At 40.9% G+C, this 24366-nt stretch overlaps 2 protein-coding genes across 5 annotated transcripts; one reads left to right on the top strand and one right to left on the bottom strand.

Annotated features, from left to right (window-relative positions):
• The first annotated feature begins 108 nt into the window (after positions 1 to 108).
• fbln7 (fibulin 7) lies at positions 109 to 10071 on the top strand. Its single transcript, XM_076076766.1, has 8 exons — positions 109 to 626; positions 1840 to 2002; positions 3869 to 4045; positions 6068 to 6193; positions 6335 to 6472; positions 7066 to 7203; positions 7591 to 7729; positions 8928 to 10071. The coding sequence occupies exons 1-8, from the start codon at positions 549 to 551 to the stop codon at positions 9298 to 9300; spliced, it is 1332 nt and encodes a 443-aa protein (XP_075932881.1). The 5' UTR covers positions 109 to 548; the 3' UTR covers positions 9301 to 10071.
• A 3777-nt stretch (positions 10072 to 13848) lies between these two features.
• Positions 13849 to 24150, bottom strand: tmem87b (transmembrane protein 87B). Of its 4 annotated transcripts, none has more exons than XM_076076763.1 (19): positions 23984 to 24150; positions 23079 to 23139; positions 22896 to 22987; positions 22667 to 22798; positions 22528 to 22581; positions 22154 to 22310; positions 21865 to 21926; positions 21363 to 21546; positions 21178 to 21277; positions 20978 to 21071; positions 20081 to 20151; positions 18868 to 18977; positions 18690 to 18748; positions 18494 to 18597; positions 17232 to 17305; positions 17043 to 17113; positions 16811 to 16863; positions 16685 to 16715; positions 13849 to 15687 (listed from the first exon to the last, which is right to left on the bottom strand). In XM_076076763.1, exons 1-19 carry the CDS (start codon positions 24131 to 24133, stop codon positions 15646 to 15648), a joined length of 1701 nt encoding a protein of 566 aa, XP_075932878.1. In that variant the 5' UTR covers positions 24134 to 24150; the 3' UTR covers positions 13849 to 15645. The 4 variants fall into 4 exon arrangements, with proteins under 4 accessions (XP_075932878.1, XP_075932877.1, XP_075932880.1 ...); XM_076076762.1 differs by lacking the exon at positions 20081 to 20151 and adding an exon at positions 19778 to 19849 and having other exon boundaries at positions 18868 to 18976; XM_076076765.1 differs by lacking the exon at positions 20081 to 20151 and adding an exon at positions 19778 to 19849 and having other exon boundaries at positions 18868 to 18976; positions 22667 to 22845; positions 22942 to 22987; positions 23984 to 24008.
• Between the last annotated feature and the right edge of the window lie 216 nt (positions 24151 to 24366).

Raw genomic sequence — 24366 nt, 5'->3', positions numbered from 1 at the left:
TTACGGATACATAACCGGTCATTTTAGGTGTGTATAGCCGAGTATGTCAAAGGCTTAACGACCTGTTTCGTAATGAGCATCATACAAGTCCCAGGAAGATCTTATTCTGAAAATATCCAGTCATTTGAGTTTGTAAGGAAAAGGAAACAACTTTTTTTTTTTTTACCCTTTACGACAGAGTTAAACATAATTAAGTTCATATCATACTCGTGATATTTACCAGATATAGCTGACTCTGTGGTCAACTTTCCTTGACAGCAACGTGGAGATGTAAAGAGAAAAGCATACAAATATGTGGGAGCATCTCGGTGGGAGGGATTATTGCTGCAGGAAACAGTTAGGTGGCGTGCAGAGCTCAGAGGCTGAACCTTTCCAGAGCGCAGATAAAGAGACGGGAGCGCATCTCTGTCTCAGACACCTGATGAGCATCCTCCAAACTCTCGTAACAAGGGGACAGAACTCGTTTTGGGGGATTTTACCGAAGCACCAAATCTTGGAGAACACCAACAGGGAACAGCATTACTTTATTACCACTGGACATTAAAGAGATGGCACTGTCTTTTCGACGCAGGTGTTTGCTGCTGCTGTGTTTGACAGCTATCCAGAGTGGTCATGCTGCCGTTCAGGTAACAGCAATTTACTTTGCCTTAAATGCAACAACTCACTTGTCCAAGAAGAGCTGCCGTCATGGGCAACTTGTCTCAACAAAAGTGTGTCAGGACATAGGTTACTTTAATCAAATCTAAAAAATCTGAGCAAACTCTATTTGGGAAATATTCATAAATTTGATGAAAAGTAATCCATTTTAATATCTTAATCCTATTATTTAAAAAAAATTCACCCCAACTAATAATATTGTGTTTTATTCTGTTCAAGCTCTTTATCCAGCTCATTGTGATCGTGTAGCTTATGTCAAGTTTTGCATGGTTTGTGATCACAGTCTCCAGTTTCCACTGGAGAAATAGCACGATACTTTTTGCTTTTCCCAAAAAACGTCCCGTGTAGCATCCGGATATGAGTCCTCTCTTGTCTTGTCTGCTTTGCCTGAAGCAGAGCACTGTTTTAATTACTGCACAAGTCCAAACTATGTACACATTGAATTTTAATGTATTGAAGCTAGCTGTTTTTGTGCAAGGCCCTCCAAATGCAAGTGCAGGAATTTAAGGTATGCTGCACAGAGAAATTGTTCCAATGAGCATGTGATTAATAAACCCTCCTGAAAGGATTAGAGGCATTTTCTCTGAGGAACTTTGTAATGGCTTGACAAGCTTTCTCCCTCAAGTAACTGTTAGTGGCACCCATGCTATTTTGAGTTTGCCCATTTAGGATTCTCCAATGGACGTGTGCCTTCCTTCCTATGCAAAATATACAGAAGAACAGCATTTTGGGCTTAGGTCACATTGACATCTGCCAGACAGCTTTTGTCCAGCTGTGTCTGCCACACAGCTTTTGTCCAGCTGTGTCTGCCACAAGAGTTGTGATAGCAAGTGGAAAAGGGGAGAAGAAGAGAGATGGTGGGCCTAGACTATCTCACGTGTGAGTGCAATGAGGTTTAACGGAAAATAGATGTCAATAGAGAGCAAATAGAGTTTAAAAAAAAGAAATCGTGGTGACTGCATCATGCAAATACAGTAAAAAACATGTTACATAATGTATTCTAATATCAATGAAAACTCTTTGTAACCGTAACAAAGATGGGTTTAGTTTCAAATACATCATGCCCCACAGCTGCATATTCATGTTTATACACAGCTGTTTAATATTTTATGACCGTCAAACTGAGGTCATTTTTATTCCCGAGCTCGTTTTCTGCTCATGGTGCTCATGCTTTATCCACAGACATGCATGGACAAGCACCAGGTGGTCGGGGTGCTTCGTCAAATGGAGAAGTTTCTGAAAGGCCAGGAGATGCGATTTACGGAGGGCCTCAGGATCATGAAGTCAAAGCTGGCAACGCTGCAGAACTCTGTCTCCAAGTTACCTCAAGCTGACCAGTCAGCTGGTGAGTAATAAGCAGACAACAGCACGTATACCGCCACCCTCGTCATCATATTCCTCATTCAATTGATATTTGCATCTGTGCTTTTCCCACTGTCACTTGTCACAATGTCTGAATGTCTGAAAAAGGTCTTTTGTCCTCAATCATAATCTGTATCAACTTGTTCTAGTTGATAATTATTTAATGCAACTGACTCCCTTGTCCTGGGTGATGAGACCTCTGCACAGGTTGAGGTTGGGCAGAGCTGTGCAGGGATGTACATAATGTCATCATAATGTTACAAATATCCTGTATGTATGAATTCATTGATTCCATTCTGTTACATCAGCCCATTTCACAAATAACTGGGTAATGGAACATGGTAAAGATATTTTAAAAAGCATGTGTCTCATTGCTCAGGTCAATGGATGTGTGGTGTTTTTGTTTATAGGAGTTTTAAACTTCTTAAGGCTCTAATGGAAGCAGGATTTATTTTTACATTTAGTATAGTAAAGTAGGAAATAGATTTATAGTCATAACTTAATACACATTCTTTAGGTATATGCTGTAAAATCAACATACCACGATGAGAGGCTGCTAAAAATACAGAATATATGTCTTTCTTTGCTCCACTGATCATGCAGTATATAGTTGGCTGTAAACCATAAACTGGATTTAAATTTAAAAATAAAAAAATTCACAAAGAGTTTACCAAATGAGTGGATATTCAATTGACAATCCATAAACTTCCACATGCATGCATAATGGTTTGGTAATTCAGTGAATGATTGTTCACTTAAAGGCAACAGAAGATTCTAAAGTATAAATTTACAACATTTTGGGAACATTCAATTGTTTGAAGTTAATCTTCAAACAGATTTCTTGTTAATAGAGGGCCAGATATCGCTTCTTCTATTATGGAATTACATATTCATCCAACAGCGCGAGGTCATCTCAGTTTCAGAGCTGGGTACCTGACAGGGGAAGTGGATTTGTGGAATTGTGTTGTTTGGCAGCCGATGCTGAGCCAATTTGTTAGTGATGGACCAGTGCAGTCCATAACTCTGGAGAGAACTTGGCAGGACAGGAGGAAGCATATATTTTACATTTATACCAATAAAGCCTCAACAAAATGAAAGGACAAAAGTTAAATTATTGCACCACCAGCTTTAAATGCTCAGATCTGGATAAAAATCCAAATATACACATTTAAATAAAAGGGAATATATTGTTGATTCAGATAAATATACAATAAATGCATTGGTAAAATACAATAGATTATAATCTGATGATGATGTAATAATGTGGTTTAGCATTCCCTATCTTGTTCTAGCCTATTCTACATGATATGCTTCCCTACATACAATAGGTGCAAAAACAGCATCTGTCATATCCCTTGACACGATGCTTAAACTTAAAGTTATTAGAAAAAACAACACAATGGGATTTCATTATTCAAGCTGGACATGATGGAGGTCTGGCTGTGTGAGATTGATTCATCATAAAGTAAGTGGTGGTTTTCATTTGAGGTTGAAAGCATAGGAAACATTTGTTCCTACTGGGATGAGGCATACATTCTCATAAAAGTCAAAAACTTAATCCATTCACAAAGTTATGTAGTGTAATTAAGTTCTATATTATACAAGCCTTAAACTTTCCAGAGCATGCAAAATAGCATAACATTTGGCTGCCGGCGACATTCTGACTCATAAAAATGTCCGGTGCCGTGCTGGCTGACTGTAAACGAGGCATTTGAACCGTCCTCTCCCATGAAGGCTCTGCGCTGCCCAGTGACACGTGTATATCCCCAGGCAGGGAATGCCAGAGGATGTCGGGAGGCTTACTCCACATGTGACCAGCTTCCTCTCGTGCTCTCTCTCTCTCACACAGCTCCCACCACCTGCCCCGCGCTGGAAGGCCCTGCTCACGGAACCAAGTTTGGCTCAAAGTATTTAGTTGGACATGAGGCCCATTTCACTTGTTCCCAGGGCTACCATCTTGTCGGTTCTGCCACTCGTGTCTGCCGGGACAACGGCACCTGGACTGGCATCAGTGCCATCTGTAAAGGTGAGCTACATACAGGAATTCCACGCCCATTGCCCTTCCACAGAGCCTGATTTTTAACCGTGTGTGAGACCAGTGTTGCATTTGATTCAGGTGAGGAATGCAGTCTCACTTCAGCTGCTGTATGTTTTCATCACAGGATTAGGAGCTTTTCAGCCCCTTTGACTTTCTCCACGTACAAAACACACATCCACTACTTTTCTGATTTGGCGGAATGTTTTGGGCCAGGAAGTGCTATGTCTGTGCATTATTCACTGCTGGAGCAGAGATCCCCACGCCAATTTAGGGCGACCTCGGCTCAGCGGTGCCTGAATGCCAGGCTGAAAGAGACAGCAGCACAGAAGCCAAACTGAGCTCCACACACACACACACACACACACAGATAACAGGCAAAGAAAAGAGGCATTCTTTAGCGTGGCTGGAACTCCTCGGCGTACTGAATGAAGCCCTCGTTAAAATGGCATTAAATGTCTCTGAACACAGAAAAACACCTGTACTGCATTCCACTGTGGGGTGCCTTACCCTCCAGGTTTCCACTCCTCATGAACAGCAGTGGTTGGGCTACTGTAAGATGAACCCTACCGCTCTTGCTCATGTTTCCCTGGTTCTTTGACAGTAGTCCCACTGGACGGGGTTAGGTCCAGACATTATGTCCAGACCATGGTCTGATAGCACAGAAGTATGTTAAGCATGCTATTGATTGCCCGGTCAGCCTGCGCTGGTGGCACTCTTCCAAAAATTCCTAGTGGCGCACTCAGTTGAACATGTGCATACGTTTATTGACATTCATGGTTAAAACAACATGAGAGGGCTCGACTCCGCACAGTATCATCCCTGTTCATGTTTTTCAGCCCGGCATAAGAGGTCTAAATTTAGTCATGCTTAAAAAAGCAGTATTGACGTAGTGTGAAAACTTTAAAGTTAAGAAAAGTTTAAAAATATCTAGCAGAGTGAAGTGGGCCTTTTCATGTTGTGGCCCTGTGGTGGCCCCTGGGGAAGCCAAATAAACATGAAAGGGATTGGTTGTCATCCAGTATACTGTGGGCTCAGAGAGCAGAGGCCGCTTCATAATTTTAACATCTGCACAACTCTAAGAGCTGACTACAGAAACAAAGATCATAATGTATTTTTCTTATCTAGTTTGTTACCCTTGTTGTTGTTGTCAACAGTTTGCGTTTTGGAGTACTTATGTATCGAGCGGTCGTACTTACTACACATGAATATCATCTTCAGGGGCCACTGTTTGATGAATAATCAATATACTGTATATGCCACAACAAAGACAATAAGTCTGAACTTTGGTGGGTAAATTAATAGATCTTTGCTATACCTACAGAGATGTCTCCAGTGTGTATTCATAGGGACAAGTATTTTACCCAGCTTTTTTTGCATCCCACCATTCCAAACGCTACTTTACGCATACTCACAGTCGAGGGCATTTATACCAATTTGCACTCGTTCATGTTTAGGCGATAAAATGCTTGTGAAGAAGTATGAATGAAGTCAGGTACTTCTCAACTGTTTGTTTGGCAGAGAGGTAAAACCTTCACATTTAAAAAGTATTCTCATGTGTTTCACAAAGCCTTAAAGTTATGAGTAAAACATATGTCCATAGACTAACACCAACAATTTTAACATTGAAGCTGAGATGGATTTTATTGCCGTACACTTTAAGAGTCCTCCCTATTAGATTTGATTAAGATAACTACTACTTTTCCACAAATAGAACAAATAAAAGGGCACCAGAGACATACTGTGCCCATAATGACAGTACTGGTTTGTCATTTTTAAGCATCGGTTATCAAACTGGGTGGACACTTATTGCCGCTCTTTGGATGGAGAGTCGATGGGAAGGGCTTACAGAGGTTCTTTCATTTTTGTTGACCATTTCTTTCTTTCAGGATCTTTCTTTCAGGACCTTTGATCTGCATGCACCAGACTGATGAAAACAAGAGATTCGGAAGAAGCTGCACGTTTCTTTAAAAAAAAGCTGACCACTGTGATTATTCTCTCCTGCACCCACAGATATAAGTGAGTGTGCAAGTAATCCCTGTCAAAATGGAGGTACCTGTGTGGAAGGCGTTAACCAGTACAAATGCACCTGCCCCCAGAACTGGAGTGGTTCTCACTGTCAGCATCAAACCCAGACAGGTCAGTGCCACAAACGTCTGAGACTCTTTGTTTAGTTGGCATTTTCTTATCAGTCAAGACTAGGATCTACATGTTTACAATGTGTTCAGCTCGAGATCAAATGTTAGGTCTTCAACTTTCATATTGTCTCCCCCAATGCAGCACCACCTGAGTGGAGTGTCATGAATGATCCAGCATTCAGCCGGAGACCTCGCTGTGCGCAAGTGAACAGAGCCCAACACTGCAGCTGTGATGCCGGCTTTCACATGAGTGGCACCTCTGACAGCAGTATCTGTCAGGGTGAGCTGTAAATGATGTGTTCCTTAATTGATCCCTGTGGGGAAATTATCCTTTCACTGCTCCTCCTCACAGGGAGGCAAGGTCAGCTACGGTTCCCTGAAGCTGGTTGCTCCGCTCAATAACATCTCAGCAGCACAAATAGCACATGTTAAAGGGACTTTGCTGCTGAAATGATCCCAGAGTAACCAAATCTTTTACTCCTCTTGTGATTAATATGGTTGCAAATAAGAGAAATCTGAGGAGCCAGTCTGTGACAAACAAAACAATCCTCTTGGGAGGTCACAAGCTGATTAGCATCCATTTAGGTCACAGTTCAGTTGCTTTTAAGATGTAACTGGTTGAGTAACAATTCGAAATTAGTGTTTTCAAGTAGTTGCCTCAAATGTGTTGATGCCACAATACTGAAAGGGCAAACCTGATGGACCTCAATACTGACGATAACCTGAGGGGACAGGAACAACATAGTTTGGTTCCTCGGTGTGTGTTGTAAACTTTATGAGGTACCTATAGGCTCCCTCCTAGTTACTTTTAAGTGCACAATGGCCATGTGATGCATGTTCACGACATGCGATTCCTTGTCTGTTTCCTGACAGATGTAAACGAGTGTGAGGTGTATCGGCTGGACAAAGGAGGGAAGCTTTGTGTCCACGAGTGTGTGAATGTCCCGGGCTCGTACCACTGCTCGTGCCCCAGCGGCTACCAGTTGCTCCCAGACGGGCGGAACTGTGAGGGTGAGTGACAAGAGGGAACAGAGGACAAAGGCTCATTCACAGAGCCCTGGCTGGGTATGTAGCTCCAGAGAGGAATACCTGCGACTTAAGGAGAGGAGCCTTTAAGCAATGCGCTTTTAGTTTCTGCAGAGGTGTCTGTCGGCCCCAAACCTCGTTTCCACTTTCATTTGCACCCCTGAAGCTTGCAATGCTTGCCAGTGGAATGAGTGACCTCACCCTTTCCCAGCAGAAGGGATCTTTAGGACATGAGACTAAACTAAGAACCCAAATAAACAATCACAGCACAGCACCCCCTCTGACTGTGGTAACCAGGAAGCAGGGAGTCAGTCTGGCAAGTCTCTCTGCCCGCTTCTCATTCTTACATGCCTCTGCTGTTTTGTCTTCCAGATGTGGACGAATGTTTAAGCCAGCAGCACAACTGTAGCCGAGGGACAACTTGTATCAACACGGGGGGAGGCTTTCAGTGCGTCAACCCAGAGTGTCCCCGTTCTCATGGCAACATCAGCTACGTCAAGACGTCTCCCTTGTAAGTGGATAGACCCCGATGTGACCCCTTTGTCATTTGTTTTGTCAGTGAAAAGCTTTAGAAAAAATGAAACCAGGATCACATCTTCCACGTGCCAGCAGGAAATTATCATCAACTCTCAAATGACCATGTGAATACTAAATCAGACTCGACTGTGAGACACGAATGGGCCCCTGGCGGACATTTTGACTTGGAATAGCAAGAAAAGCAGAAATAAAACAGATCATTCCTGTGTTCATGTGTGCAGGTAATCCATGCCAGTGAACCCGCATGCGCAACTGGAGGTTAAAATACATGTATCGACTGTCATTGACGAGGTGCACTTGAGCAAGGTGTTACAGCGTTAGAGCTCTCTAGCTGAAATTCATGAAGGGAAATTCAGGTTTCATACAACTTGAGACATAGTTTTGGTCATATTGCTAATGGTAGAAATAACAATAATCTTGCCATGGTGACTGCTGAGCTCTGGCTATGCAGCAATACAACTAACTGCCAAGCTAACCAAACCGATGACAATAAAACATGAGAGATGTGGTTATCGCTGCCTCACAGTGAAACAAATCGTTCCTGAAAAAGAACATGTATCAGCAGAACTTCACTCGACCAGGTTTTTTTTCTTTTTCTTTTTGAAAACCATGTCGAACGTCTGTGTCTGGCCAAATGTTTGGAGGATATTACAACTTCCATCTCCATGTTCGCCAAGTCATCAGCAAGCTGCCTCATTTAAGAGCTTGAAACAAAGCTCTGTTTGCTTCTACTGAACCATCAATGTGGTGAAATACTGCTCCGCTGCCAGCGAAGGGGATGAATAAATGTTTGGGAAAATACTTGTAGCAAGGGAGAGAGCAAGGAATCGAGAAAAAGGCAGTAGCTGAGTCCCCATTCCATAATTCTATGCAGGTTTTGAGATTGTTGTGCACAGAGATGGAATTTTGGAAGTACTTCACAGAATAAAAGGTCACAGCGTTCTATGATCCAACACTTCGGGGCACATGACTTCATATGTACTGTATGTATGTGTGTCACTTCTCTTTAGTCACAAAGAAGCACTTATAAACACTATTATATAATCGTTTTCTCAGCGACAAAATGGCTCTATTACATGACAACTGCCAAACACATAGAGAATGGAAAACATGTACCACTTTGTCCTGTAACGCCCCCTGCTTATAACATTTGCTGTCTTTCTGTCCGGCAGTCAGTGTGAGAGAAACCCCTGCCCCATGGACAGCAGATCCTGCCACCTGGCTCCCAAGACCGTGTCCTTCCACTACCTGTCTCTGACCTCCAGCCTGCAGACTCCCGCGACGCTTTTCCGTATGGCGACCGCCGCCGCCCCAGGGCGCACCGGGCCGGACAGCCTGCGCTTTGGCATAGTGGGCGGAAACTCCCGAGGCATCTTTGTCATGCAGCGTTCAGACAGGCAGACCGGTGAGCTGATACTGGTTCAGCAGCTGCGCGGGCCGCAGGAGATCAGCGTTGATGTGGACATGTCTGAGTACAGCGACCGCACCTTTCAGGCCAAGCATGTGGCCAGAGTTAACGTTCTGGTTTCCCCTTACAACTTCTGAGAGCGTGCTGGCAAAGGAGGACGACTAGAGACAGACAGGGGAAGAGGAGCAAGGAAGAGTGTGTGATGGGCACGAGTTTACTGATACTGTTTCTTATTTCCATATCAGAAATTAATTTGCTTTAGTAACTGGTCAAGCGACAACCCAATATTATAATAAAACAGTTATATTATGAATAACAATTTACGGCAAAACACATCATAGATGCTTCTTTTAAGTCAGTATGAGCTTTGACTGATGTTTGACTGAGTGTGTTTGAATGCTGAACAAGAGCATAAATGGGTTGGGAGGGATGCAGAACTGATTTTGTCATTGCTGTTGCTTTATGTTTGTATGTTTATGTCCATCATAGATCATGTCTGTAGCTCAGGGTCCAGCCCCGGGGCTGATGCACTGCCCTTGCTTTGTTGACGATAAATCCCTATAAGACATTAGTGCTCCTGAGGCTCTAATTTATTGGAAATATTATTGCTGGTTTTTACATTGTAACATACTGTACGCCACATGTTTATCTTCCATCATATACTGTATATTTGTTTTGTTTTTTTTGTACTAGTTTGCCTTGTTTAAGCACCATCCATTATACTAAGGGAGTTGTTGTTTTTTGAAACAGTAGATGCAGTCCTGTACCTGAGTATATTTCCTCTATAACTCATATTCTGTATGTTACCCAGAAATGATTATATCTGGCAAGCTTGCAAAGCACTACGCAATTTATCTGGGATTTTAATTGTCTCTACATAACTGAAATAAAGTCGGTCTAACATTTCAGTATTTGTTAAAACTACTTGACTTGACGCTGAACAGTGTGCTATTAAATATCCTTTTGGCTGTGCTGCCATTATGAGTGAGTTTTAATGAGTGGAATTCGAACCAACGCATAGTTGATGAATGAACGCTGGACGGCTATCAAAAGTTCTCCAACTGGATGGATGAAACTTAGGTTAGAGAGGAAGAATGTGTTTTTTTTTTAATATTACCCGTGAGGCATACGTTCACAGACAATACAAGTCAAAGCAGCATTTCCCAGAATGTCTCAGAAACAAACAGTGTTTCTTTTTGACTTCAATACAAGGAACAGTAACTGTCACATTTTCAAAACATATCTTCGTGTGTCTACGTGTTAGAGAAAGAAGAGACTAATGTCCACCACATGTGTTCTCTTCACTCTGTCCTCCTCTCTCGTCTCCATCTAGGGGTTTACATTGCATTAAAAGAGCTGCATGCTTCCAGGAGGGAGTGGATGGTGAGAATCAAAACACATGCCCCGACGGTACACGCTGCTCTGAAAATGACAACACGCCTTCATGGCAGTAATTTCCTTCAGTAACCGTACCGGGAGGGCTCACATTGCAGCCTTTGTGTCCAGGCTTGTGCTCGGGCTATTTGATGTTCACATGTTTCATCCATTCTGAGGCGGCAGGACTTATTGCCAGAGACAATTGGAGAACACTGAGCTACATAACACAAGCCATTTGCTGGAAAGTAACAATAAAAATATACAGTAAGGGCCTTGAAGCAAAGCCAGCACATAGTGTGGTTTACGTCGGAGTCACAGAAACATAGTGACTTTGGGGCTCTGTGGAAGCTTCCTTAGTGCTTCTGGTGACTTTAGTGCGCCATTCATAAGGAGTGGACAAAATAACAGAAACACACATAGATACCAGTGGTGTATAGTAACGAAGTAGAAATACTTCGTTACTGTACTTAAGTCGTTTTTTTGGATATCTGTACTTTACTTTACTATTTATATTTCTGTTGACTTTTACTTTACTACATTTTGCAAAGAAAAATGATACTTTTACTCCGATACATTTCCCCTGAAACCTTCGTTACTCGCTACAAAATCAAATCTATCTTTAGAAACAAAATGAATCATGAGACCAACGTCGGGGACTGTGGTGGAACAGAGACTGCAAGCAAGCAGGTTTGGTGAATCAGTGGTCCTAGCTTGCAAGTTAAATCATTGGTTAATCACGTTAATGCGCAAAACAAGTGCTCTCAAAGCCGCGGTGTTTTGATTCCCAGTGATTCCCAGGATGCTACATGCTATAGCTAGCAAGCGACAACACACACAGGACGGGTGGGATGAGGAGAGGTGGATGGGTCAAACAAACACTGGTGTTTCCTCCAGGAGGCCGCAGTTTGTGCCGTGTGTGAAACGAGAAGCCAATGTTGATTTATTTGTGACGTGACTTCCGTACTTAAGCAACGCCACTTCCGTAGATATTTTAACGCAAACCACGATCTTTTCCTAAACCTAACTAAGTAGTTTCATCGCCTAAACCTTAGTTGTTTCCTGTGAAGATGGAAGTTTATTTTGAAAAGACAGTATGCGTGTAACAAGCGAAAACAGACTCATGTTGCTGGACTTTTGCAGGAAAAACGCACGAAAAGTGAGGAGTAACTTTTCGTAAGATATCAATAAAACGGGGATGAATTTATATCATTGTATAAAGAGAGTGACATGAGAAGATCAATCTCATGTCTGTAAGTTAAATCAGCTATAATCACTCTTTTAAAGTGATTAGTGATCGTCTAAAACATTTAAAAAAGGAATAACTTCAATAGAATCATTCTATACACTGTAGCTTCTTTACATTCTAATAGAATGTAGCTTCTGTACATAGAATGTAAAGAAGCTACATTGTATTAGAATTGTCTTTTGAAGATGAACAGGACATTTTTCAGTTTCCAGTAATGACTGGGTTGTTACTTTCGGTGCTGCTTTAGTATTGATCATGTTTTGATATTTGAGTCATTTTGTGGATGATCAGATGGAGTTATGATGGTAGCAGTCGCCCAATTGCAGATTCAGCTTCAGCAAAACCTTTGCCTATTGTGTTCAAATCAGGCCCAAAGGAGTTTACAAGGCAGGTGTCCTTTCTCAAAACACTGACCTGATGCATCAAGTGGATAATTTTTGCTGAACACAATATTATGCATTTGCCCTCTACATCCTCTAGTCGGAATGAGCATACTTATAAACGCACTGTTACAACTCCTTCATAGTGTCATATTGCTTTTCGGAGAATTATGATGATAAGTTCATAGTAGATGCAAAAGTATACTTATGTACAATATATTATGTTGAACATTGTTGCTCCTGGATGGATCACAGCCAACCCAATTATTGTCAACACAGCTCCATGTCCTTGGTCATGGTGCCACAGCACTTAAAAGAATAAACTTCATAATTCTCAAAATTCTGACCCTTTGCTTTTTTATTAACAGCATTTACTTGTACTTTTACTTTCAATACTTAAGTACATTTAATATCAGAAAATTACTTTTGATACTTAAGTACAATAAATATCAGATACTTTAAGACTTTTACTCAAGTAGTATTCTAATAGGTGACTTTTACTTTTACTGGAGTCATTTTCCAGTAAGGTATCTTTACTGTTACTCAAGTATGGCTTTTGGGTACTTTATACACCACTGATAGATACACACAAATATACAGACGCCAGCAGTAAATACCAATTTGACGAAGCTTTTGATAATGTGTTTTTGAAACTTTAAGAAGTGATGCCGTACTAGTTTACTATAGATTTTGTGTCCTCTGTCTTTGGTGTTGGTAAGGATCTGTTTCCTGTGCCAATGCTGAACCACTATACATCTACGTATGGCTCTCCATCAAAACAGAGGAGTCACGTGTGTCACTGGTAGGCTAGTCCAGAAAGAAAAGCACTGTAGAGGAACTTTACTGTACTTTTACTGTCCAGGATCCATGTCCATGACTGTGGGTCATCTTTCATGTGGGATAAATGTGAAGGTATAGGAAAGCAGAATGAATGCCTCTGACTTTAAAGTGGCCTATAAATCTACCATAGAGTAATAAAAGGACACTTTTTTTCATGGTGTAGATAAATATCATACTGTTTGATTCAGTCCTATTATCAACTAAGATATAAAGCATGCACAGTAGATAGATAAGAAAACTGGTTAACAAAGAGACAAAATGAAGGTAGCAGGTTGCTCAGATGGACAAACCAGGTCTCTCTGGTGTTCTTAAAACGAGGCCATGTTTTCCTGTCTGTCTCCACAACGAAATCCTGATGTTTTATTAGTGATTTCATAATTGCACAGTTGCAGTTGAGGTATTTTGGCTGTTATTGATTGGTATTTTAGATTCAAATACTGCAGCAGAGGCCTATGACAGGTTTGTCTTCTTTCATGGAAAAGGGTACAAACAAACCCAACGTCTGGTATAAAGTTCTGTCCATGTTGGACAATAGAGTGTCATTTTAAAATGGCACTCTAATGTCAAAGGTTTAACCAGTTTGGGTTACATAGAACAACTTGTATTGTCAACATGACAAATACATTGGATTGCCGGTAGATTTATTGTTGTTTCAGCGTTCTTGGTCACAGTGAAAACTCAGGGCTTATATTTTCAACAAGTGGGCTTCATGTAAACTGTCTGTTTCATTATCATTTTTTACAATTTTCCTCAAATAGCCCATTTCCTCTTGAATCTGGTATTTACAAGACAGCTTCAGAGTAACATTTGTTTAACTAATGCAGCAAAAATCACAACCAGAGTAAAATATGTATTTTTATTTCCAAATTAATACTGAAAATCATAGACTAAGAAACAAACAGTCTCCTGTGGAAGATTAATATGTAATCTGAGTGGACACACTTCCTGAGAAGGAAGAGTGAAGAAAACCGCTGGTATGAAATGTTTATGCCCAGGTCTTTGTGACGCCCATGAGAGAAAAAGAGGAGTCATATTATCCAGACACCGCTCTACTTGTGGAATTATGCAATAACAGGATTCAGCCAATACCCATCTGTACAAATAATCGAGGTTCACTGCAGGTGTCTGCAGTTTTATATAACAGGACAGCTTGCCACCAAAAGCACAATCACTCCAGGTTTCCATCCAACATAAAAACAGAATAGTGACATTATAAACCCGGCTGATCAGCTTTTGCTGATGCCAACCATATGACTTGTCAAATATGTCATACGGGATGGCCCAAGTCCTGCTGTTACATTTACTCAGAACAACACGCATGAAGACAGCGAAAGTGTTCCAACTCCAAAACTACACTGACAAAAACACCAGGGCAGCCTATTTCAGAAAAAAAAAAAATATTAAGACGTATTTGACGTGTTTTCATGGTGTCTGCGGAACCACAATGATTTCTTTTTTTACCAGCAAACACTGCAAAGCAATAAGAAACAAGCTGCAGTTTCACCAAACACATTGTGAAACTGTTCAGGGTCCAAATCAATCAAGAAAATGGAAGCACACATTGTAAACACACTCTAGAGTAAACATGGACGAACACACTGTAACAACTTATAAGTACACTTGAAACACAAATAAATAAGGAAATTACTGAACTCCAGATTAACATACATACAGTATATTGCTCCCTAATTCAAACACCTGCCCACCCACAAACAGAAGATTAAAATCATCACTGCAAACCCCAAATTCTACACTTCTGAACCTACATTTCAATTCAAATAGTTTGTGCTTCACCTCCCTCCCCCTCACACCGGTACTGAGGATGCCAGAGACATGAACACCACTTTCATACATGTTGTTCTCAACCACCTGAACAGTTTAGGCCTCAAACAAGAACTACATGTAGGCAAAGATTTGAACTTCAAAGTGCATAAGAGCAAAATGTTCTAGTCAAAGTGTGTGTGTGTGAATTTGTTTTTGTTGGCAAAAAATAAGTGTGCTTCAGATATTTATATATAAATACAAATCCTGTTTGGGATTAATTAAACAAATTAAAATTAAATTCTGTTTCCCTCCCATGGCTGCAAAAAGATCTTAGATAAAACATTCTCGGTGTTATTTACTGAGTAAAAAGGCTTTTTAATTAGTTCCCCATCATAAATAGGCATCTTGTTTTATTACAACCAACCAATAATCTAGATACCCACAAAAAGACACTTAATGTATGTTTGAGGGTATGTTCATGCATCAGGCCCACTGTTCTTAATTCTCTGATAAAATAAATTCTCATTAACAGAACAGAAATAAATACAGCACTTAATATAAAATGAAGAATTCTCTTTGGAAAGAAAGGCTCAAAAACTGATCATAATCAGGGAAATGGTGAGCCAGTTGGTCAGTGAAAAGACAGTTTTCCTCTGGTAGAGTCCTTTGCTCTTGACAAGTTGAGGAAATGAGACCTGGACCACCCTGCGAAGTAGAAGCCGTATGGGAAGAGGCCCTAAAAACAGTAAACGGCACTCCACCACCACCACCACCACCACCACCACCCGACTGGAGATCCTGGAGGAAACCCTGCTGCAGACGCAGAGTCAGAGACAGCTGCTATCTTCTCCCTCCATGTCTGGAACTCGTTTGCCTCACTCCAACTTTGACATCTCATATCTGGTCGTCATGATTTCCTGCGAAATAACATGCAAATATAAACTAAACATTTTTGTCCAGGCTGTCAAGAAATCCCCTGAACACCAATGTTACTGCATGTTGTTATTCAGACACAATGAACCATTTGACTCCCCCCCCCCTTAGTTACTTTTGCTACGCCTGTCAAGCTTTCCACTCTGGCTGAGCACATGTGCAGTTCACAATAACTGTACCACCCGAAATTCTTAGTAATTTATTAAACAACGGGTCCCTGATTTCAGACGGAGGCAGACAAAAGTACAACGGTTGCTGGTAGATTTTAGAAGATGAAGCTAGCTAGCTAGTTACTTGTACTCATGACCACACCCAGCTGTGATATCGCATGGTGCTGTAGGGTTAGGGGCCACGAGACACCACTGCAGCACAGGCTGTGGAAAGAGCATGTTGTCACCACTAGTTGGCAGGGAGAGCCAACTTGTTAAGACTGGGTGCAGTCACTCTTTTAAGTGCAGAGCGTTGCTCTCACTACAGCGCCATGCACACCATTTCACAAGTGAAGAGATCCAAAGCGTGACAGGCCTGTGGTGCCTCGTTTCAGTTGCTAAGCTATGATTGGACAATTGGTGAACAGTCAGCAAGAACAAAAACGTATTGACTGCAGGTCCCATCACTGAGTCCTGAAGTCAGTCCCCATTACGTCACCGATACAGTAACTCCAAAATGAGTTTCTCTCTTGGTGCTTTTGGACAAAGTTACTCATCTCCACATATGTAGACCAGCTGTTTCTGGTTAAAGGAAATAAGGTGTGTGAATCCTGTTATTATATATATATATATATATATATATATATATATATATATATATATATATATATATATATATATATATATATATATATATATATATATATATATATATATATATATATATATATATATATATATATATATATATATATATATATATATATATATATATATATATATATATATATATATATATATATATATATATAGATTGTAAAGTAATTCATACCTCATCCGAGTCGAGCAGGACTGGTAGAGCTCTGCAGCAACAAACAGAAACTCGGTTAGATTCACACGTGTCTTATATGAAAACATCTTGCTGGATTCATAAATATGAATTTGATAGGATGCTTACATATCCGTAAGAGAGCTAGGAATGTTATCCTCCACCCACTTCAAGTCTTCCTCCTGTAAAAGTGGGGGGAAAAAAAGTGTGAATAAGTGTAAATACTGCCATCTGCTGAAATACGGGACACTTGTACAGCTGCCTTTGCTACTTTTTTGCCATTTATTTTTAATAAACCGTACTGAATTACACTAATCAACACTGAAATATTCCAAACCAAGAGTGCAGTTGTGTTACTCACTGTTTTTTTTTCTGTAGGCTTCACTGTCCCATTCGTCTCACTTTTAGATGTTCTCAACTTTATACCATCAGCTGTGAAGAAAAAAAGACGTAGGAAAGAAATATTAAATGAGTATGAAAGCACTAGTAGACACTCCAAATGTTTGCAGTGTACTGGATAAAGGTTTGCGCTCCCATGATCTTATCGTACCAAGGTTTGTAGAGGCGACGAATTCCTCAATCTCCTCATCGTCGGAGTCATCAATGAGAGGTGTGAAAGCATACCTGTGGACATGAGAGACTGATAGATTAACAACAAAAGGGTTCAGTTCAATCAGGGTTCATACACATTTTGACCAATGGATTTCCATGACTTTTCCATGACTCTAAACCAAATTTCCATGACCAAACATTTTGTGAAATCTCGGTGTATACATGAAAAAGTGAGAAAATGTAGTATTTAAACTAACAATGAGAATTCCAAAGCATACAGTATACCTTAAATGACACAAACGAATGAGAGACAATAGTTTGATTAAAAGAATAAACATTTATAAATATACTCTGGTTGACAGGCATTCATAACACTGACACATCAATAAGAGCTTTAGTAGGTATTAGCATCCAGCTAGTGCACATATTGCTTTCCCTTTTGTAGTACAAATTATTCATTGAACCCTGTTACTGTATGGCTTAATATTAACTCCCACTGTTACTGTACAGCTGTTGGAATTGTGGCCTATCTTCTATTTGCAATTAATATGCATTCAATCCAGTTCAATTATTTAAATGAAAATGATAATCTACCCTGGCTAAGGTAGTTTATCAAGAGTAAAATAATAGCTGTGATCTATACACTCCTCTGTATTAGCAACCCGCTGAAATGAAGGTACAGGCACCTTAACCCTCTCATCACTTCAGGGTTCTTGAGAGCAACGTGGGACTGTTGGGACTGTTAGTACACTGGCTGTGGTCATTACAGTGAACGGTGTGTACAGTGTGATGAGAGGGCTGCATGTTTAATCACGTTACGTTTTTTTCCTTCTAAATCGCGATAATGATGAACGTCAACAGTCGACAAAGTTCCGCATGCAGTGGACGTTAACTTAACCCAGCAAGTCCGAACTTTAACGGAACATGACGTAACTTAAACTGTAACGGAGGGAAATGAAGACGCTGTAGACATCTGAACGCTGATTGGCCAAGACATGTCACATCAAAGATGTTCTATTGTGAAGATCACGACATCACCTTTTCTCCTCGTCTCACTCCAATCTGAGAAACGCTGGCTGACAACTCACCGTAAATGAACGACATGAATATATGAATACAACACATTTCCATGACTTTTGGGATTTTTTTTTCTTTCCAATAACCATTTTAAAATTCCATGACTTTTCCAGGTTTTCCATGACCGTACGAACCCTGTCAATTCATGTTGGTGAATTCAACAGTCCCCAATGCACTGCTTGCCTTTGGTTGTTTGCAGACGGTCTCCATAAAAACATTATGACGAACAGAATGACGGAGAACAGGAACCTCCAGAAGGCATCTTCCACCCACAGCTCAATCCAATCCTTTACACACAACAAGAGGGCCAATAATCAATCAAATGTTAATCTATTAATTTTTAACGCAACTGCTGATGAATGTGCCGAACCATACTCACAGACTGGCAATCTGCAAGCCGGAATTTCTTTGCTATCCAACCCATGAAAATGATGGAAGCTGAGGGCAACGTTTGAGACAACTAATCAGGACTTGTGTATGGATAACAATACAAATATCTAGAAATCATGAATGCTGATTTTCAATATTACGATTGAAAGTGTAGTCGTACCACTCACCAATGACAGCGAATATAAGTGTGTTTGTAAAGTGCCTGTACAGAGACAACTTGACGGGGTTTTTCCTCAGCTTCAGAGTCTTGATGGTTTGAGCCAGGCTGACGAAGATGTTAGTGGCAGTCAAGGTAAACACGTGGAAGCTATATTACAAATGGTCAATGGGCCCTTATAACCTTTACATGAGTACACACACTATCTCTCTTTACCTTTAGAATAAAGTAAGTGTCAACACACTCCTAACTAGGTTTACTTAATAATGTGGACAACTGAAATATATGTAAACAGTATTTTTTGATTTTACGAGCCATTTACTTATTGTCTAAAAAAATAAGTCTTTGTCAAAGTGCTACTTAAGATTGGGCAATATGACAATGTATACTGTGAAGAGATAGAAATAATAGTAATATAATAATATTGTTTTTTTAATTAACAATTTTTCAATTGATGTTGCAGAAAATGTGCTATGTTCAAATTTTAAAAGACGTTACAATAGAGCATTTTATCCATATTGCCCACCCTAGTAGTGCACTTTATACATTCTTTAAACAGGAACACCTGTAAAGGGAGGTGGGTAGGCATGCACATCAATGGCTTCTATACCAACTCAGGCTAAGACCGTCCATTAATAGAAACATAGCGTCTGATGTCACCGATTGTACAAGAAAAGAAGCGGTGAGAATGGAGGATTTTAAGAGCAGTTAAATATCAACCAGAAAAAAAAAGGTTGTTAGAACTTTCAGTGGAGGATGAATGATGAATGCAGTGCTGTATGTCTCTCTCTGCTAACTTGTACTTTAAGTGCTCTTTCACTGCTAATCATGGGAAAGGGCTCTAATTTGGGCTCGTGTGAAGGAGGTGAGGAGCAGAGGGGGACCACACAGGGAAAGGTTGTGGGTGCACTAAAGGATATCCACCAGCATAGAGAGGAGTCAAGCAGAGCCAGGGGAATGTTGGCCAGCAGGGCCAAGTCAGAGTCTTTTGCCTAGACGGGAGGACAAAGCAGGACCAAAGGGCACAAGGAAGAGGAGAAAGACGACAGCAAGGCCAGTAAATTATAGAATCATTCACCAAAACGCAAAGACGAAACTACCAATAATACAAACCAAGAAGCAAGAAAACCCAGTCCCTTGGGCTCAGTTAGTTAACAAATATGTCCACTTTGTTGTTACATGAGGGTATAATAACCATTCATTATTGATGCTGAAAGGATATGAACCAGATGGCGCAGGAGTCAAAAACAGCCAGAACAATTGCTGTAATGAGAGCGGGGCCATTGTCTCGACCCTTGATTTTTGGAGCCCCAACAAATCAAGAAAATACACAAATTGTGACGTCAGTTTTACTTCAAATCACAATCCGACAACAAACCACAACTTTAATACTAATTCTTAATTACTTATCAATGACTCGATTCAGATACTTTATCAAGTTCAGTTTTTATCAGCGAATTTGCCAACTAACACTAGCTGAGTGTTGCACAGAAAAAAGCAACAGTGTTGCTGCAAATAAGGCAACAGAGGAATGCTTACAGAGAATTGATAAATCGTGTACATTTGTAGGTTTATTTTACCACTCATTGAACTCTCATTGCCTACAAGACAGCTGCACAGTCTACAAATGTACAGTAAACTTGATGCAGCATATCTTAACGTTAGAATTGTATTTAGATCTGACACAGTCCCATTATGACGGATACATGGAACTCACTTTAATTTTGACCAAATCAAAGTGAAATGAATTCTGCTGATTGAATATTATCTGTGATAAATACCATCAGACTCATCGTTTTCTCCACCAGACTACACAACCGATGCCGTGACAGGATGTCCTATTAACAACACTCTCATGTTCCCCTAAGGTTCCAGTGATGGGGGTGCAATCTAGTCCACTTATGACCCTAGAGAACCCCATGAAGGAGTTACACAGCATTTAATATGCAAGTAAACATCACACCGATTCAGAACATAGTGAACTATTAATGTCACACAATGTGATGCACACAGTTTGAGCTTTGTTAAGTGGCATAACTAATGTAACATAACGTTACGACTCAACAGGTTTTGTGTCATATGTTATTGTTGACATCTGCATTGACTGAGCTCCTACTCACCCCAGTAATCCTCAGGACACCTTCAATGCTAGCGAAGGAAAAGTAGAGGATTCCAAGCCCGACAACTCGGTGCATTACTTGCCCGAGTCGAGGCCTGAAATTATACAGACAAAGAGAAAATATAAAAAGTGAATCGCCCGTTTGTACAATAATTTGTGGTTTCAAGTAGCAGCTTTGTGCTCAAATACACGGTGACATACTTTACAATGCCATAGCCCAGGCTGACGATGATGACGAGCAATCGAGCCAAAGTCCTCTTGAGGGCAGAGACCAGCTCGGCGAAGATCAACAAGCCTGGAGCTGAAGGCAACAGAGACGGGTGAACAAATCACACTTGCAAAACATTTTACGATCTCAATGGTAACGATGACCTGGAGACACTCACAGGCAGAGCCTACAGCGTTGGTGTTTTCATATTCGGCACAAAAGACAGCTTTTTCCACCATGCCGAGGAATATGACCCCCGCTATCCAGAACTGGATCCTCAGCAGATCCTTCCAGTAGCACGCTGCCCAGATAAACCACAGCAGGGCGTAGAAGATGTACACCATGCACATGACCATGTAGAACTACAAACAGACAGTGAGGGGTTAGTGTATAAACACATATGGAAGCAGTCATCCAACATCTTTTTTATTTTCCCCCCACAGAGTGCGGACTACTTGTACAGCTTCAGCGTGATTTGCTAGGATCACATGTTGCTCTTGAGTTTATGAAACAAAATCTTTTGACTCCATTGCATCACTACTAAGATGCACAAACCAAAAACAGCATCTATTACAACCCCCCCCCCATAATAGCTAGGAAAGAATCATAATGTACATATATTTTGTAAAAGGGTAAATTCATGTTCATGCAACATAAATCACATAAAGTCATGTACTTACAATCATGAGAGGCCATTCTGTGACAGAAATGTAGCCATGGGCGCCTTTCATCGCCACGTTAACTGCAAAATAAAACCCAAACATTAAACCAATATTCACAACACGTTAACAGTATTTTTTTTTCTGGTTGTGATTAGGGAAGTAAATTCTGCACATTCATGCACCACCAACCAACCGACTCATGCTTTCAACTGTATTCTATTTCTATGCAGAGTACATGAATACAGGGTGTTGAGGTTCCTCTAAGCCAGTCACACAACATTTTAGTTGCACATGAAACATATCTCACCCGTTAAATTCCAGTTGGCTTCCGGTTTACTGGACACAATCTTAACAACCAGCAGGTACGGCCCGTCCTTCCACGTGGTGGCTATGACGTTGTCTTGGATATTTACACTGCTGTTGCTGTCATATTCCTCAGTAATCCATTTGGGGTCTTTTTCATCCTGCAGTATCACAAAAGTGGTGCAGTGTTTATCACCAATTTAAAAAAAATGAATACTATGTTTGTGCAAGCCGTGTAAAGAAACACACTAAACAAAGACTCTGAATGCTGTCAGGTTCTGTTTATTGTTACTTTTCAGGAATATCTTTTTCTTACATCTTTGCCTACTTTAACTTACACTATTCTACTAAAAATAAAGAGTATTTATGTTTTCTTACAGGCACTTCGCTCTTAACAGGTGGACTGACTGGACGTGGCTCTGCCTTGGCTTTCTGAAAAACACAGACAGTTACCGAATGCTGAGAGATAATAAACGCCATGATGCATGCGTGTGTGTGACCAATGTCACAAACCTACTTTGAGCACTGATAAGGAGTGCAGGCCATTGTTACACGGTATGGGGCTGTGTTTGTGTTCGATGAACTCCCCTTGTCCCAGGAGATTTGGATCCAGGCCCTCCCCACGACTCTGTGTTTTGCCATACATTTCCTTCAGACAATGACAGTCACAACTCAGCTTTCACAAAACACTCAAGGCTAGATAGACAAGACCGTCAGATGATTAGCATTTAAGCTTATGTACTTACGTCAATATTGTTGAATTCATTGTGACAGGGGTAGTATGTTAAATACCAGTGAATAGAGAAGGTCACCGCCTCAGGACAGCCAAAACGCACAACTAAAAGATGAGGACACGAGGAGACGATAAGCACAAGGGACAAAAAGGAGCCATTCTTTAATGAGTCATCAGCACTTTTTCCATGTCTTACCTTTCAATTCAATGTCTGTGTCTTTATACATGGATTTTCTTAACAGCAGTGGTATTGAGGTCTGCAGGATGGATCATTAAAAAAAAAAAGATTGTTTTTCTTATTGATTAATACATTCGTTTATAATAGGTTTGAACTGATTCGTCATTGAGGTGGGATGGGGGCTCAGTGGTTAGTACGGTCAGTGGTTCGAACGCAACCCTCTCTGTGTTTGTGAAGCAGAGAAAAGGCCTGCGGGTCAGGTGGATCAGAAACTTTAATACTGTCCATAATGTCTGTCTCAGGTCTGTCACAGACTGGTAACCTCTCCAGGTTGCACCCTGCACACCTAATAGTGCGACTAGAAACAGAGACAGCAAAAGAAGGAATCTGAAACTTCTCGATACTTAAATTATTGATCGAGGCTTTCTAGTTCTCCTTGGATTGAATCTGGGAGCTATGTCTTAATACTGAGAGAGAAGAGGAGCGACTGCACTGTGCAAGCACTTGATTGTAATGCAACTTTCAGGGTGTGTATCCGTGTATATTACAGCAATAATGTGTTGAAAGTTGGTGATAAAAGGAGCTCAGACCGAGATGAGGGAACTCAGTTGAACTACAAAGAGTCGTTGGACAGCTGTACAACATAGCTAAACTGTAGCCAGCTAGTTAGCCGACGGCTAACCTTCTCCATAAGGTGCATGCTAATTAGCCAACAACACACTCTGCTCTTTCGGCAGGCACACTTTATCCATGTCTATTAAGGACAAGAAGTCCTAGTCAAGAGTGGTTAACGCGATTAACGCAGGAAGGATTACACTGTACCCACACTGGCAGCTCATAGCGAGCGAGCATAACAAGGCTAATGTAGCTAACGTTAGCTAACCGGTGCTGCCGTTATCCAGTGTTTCCGCTAAAATACTCACATTTACAACTGTGATTTTCCAAAGCCCCGTCTCTGGCGCTGCATTGACTGCATGTATGGTACTGAGTACAACTAAAAAAAGGACTGCCCAAGGGTAGAAAACTCCTCTGGTCGGACAGCTCCACGTCCTCATCCTGACAGCAGCAGCCATGTCGGTGTGGGAGTGAACATCACTTCCCTGCAGGCGGCGCCGTGAACCACCGAAGGAGGGTTTTCACTTTTACACATTGAGCACCCGTCCCAGCGTGGAGTTTGACTGCTCTTTTTTATTACAAAAACACATGCCTGCTAGAGCCGCAGGTTTACTATTAGCCTGTGGATTTATATTGGAGACAGAAGGATGAACTATACTTGCTCCTTGTCAGCTAAACTTCAAACCCAGTG

The sequence above is a fragment of the Anarhichas minor genome, unplaced genomic scaffold (assembly GCF_050575085.1).
Source record: "Anarhichas minor isolate MPS153535 unplaced genomic scaffold, ASM5057508v1 ptg000058l, whole genome shotgun sequence".
Lineage (NCBI taxonomy): Eukaryota > Metazoa > Chordata > Actinopteri > Perciformes > Anarhichadidae > Anarhichas > Anarhichas minor.
This window is presented reverse-complemented; position numbering and strand designations above follow the sequence as displayed.

What these genes read in the sequence shown, in the direction of transcription:
- fbln7 (XM_076076766.1), top strand. Translation starts at nt 549, where the DNA reads ATGGCACTGTCTTTTCGACGCAGGTGTTTGCTGCTGCTGTGTTTGACA. An exon ending in GTGGTCATGCTGCCGTTCAG is followed by an intron (nt 627 to 1,839) that starts GTAACAGCAATT and finishes CTTTATCCACAG; the next exon opens with ACATGCATGGACAAGCACCA. An exon ending in TCAAGCTGACCAGTCAGCTG is followed by an intron (nt 2,003 to 3,868) that starts GTGAGTAATAAG and finishes TCTCTCACACAG; the next exon opens with CTCCCACCACCTGCCCCGCG.
- tmem87b (XM_076076763.1), bottom strand. Translation starts at nt 24,133, where the DNA reads ATGGCTGCTGCTGTCAGGATGAGGACGTGGAGCTGTCCGACCAGAGGA. An exon ending in ATGAATTCAACAATATTGAC is followed by an intron (nt 22,799 to 22,895) that starts GTAAGTACATAA and finishes CATTGTCTGAAG; the next exon opens with GAAATGTATGGCAAAACACA. An exon ending in CAACGCTGTAGGCTCTGCCT is followed by an intron (nt 21,278 to 21,362) that starts GTGAGTGTCTCC and finishes TGTTGCCTTCAG; the next exon opens with CTCCAGGCTTGTTGATCTTC.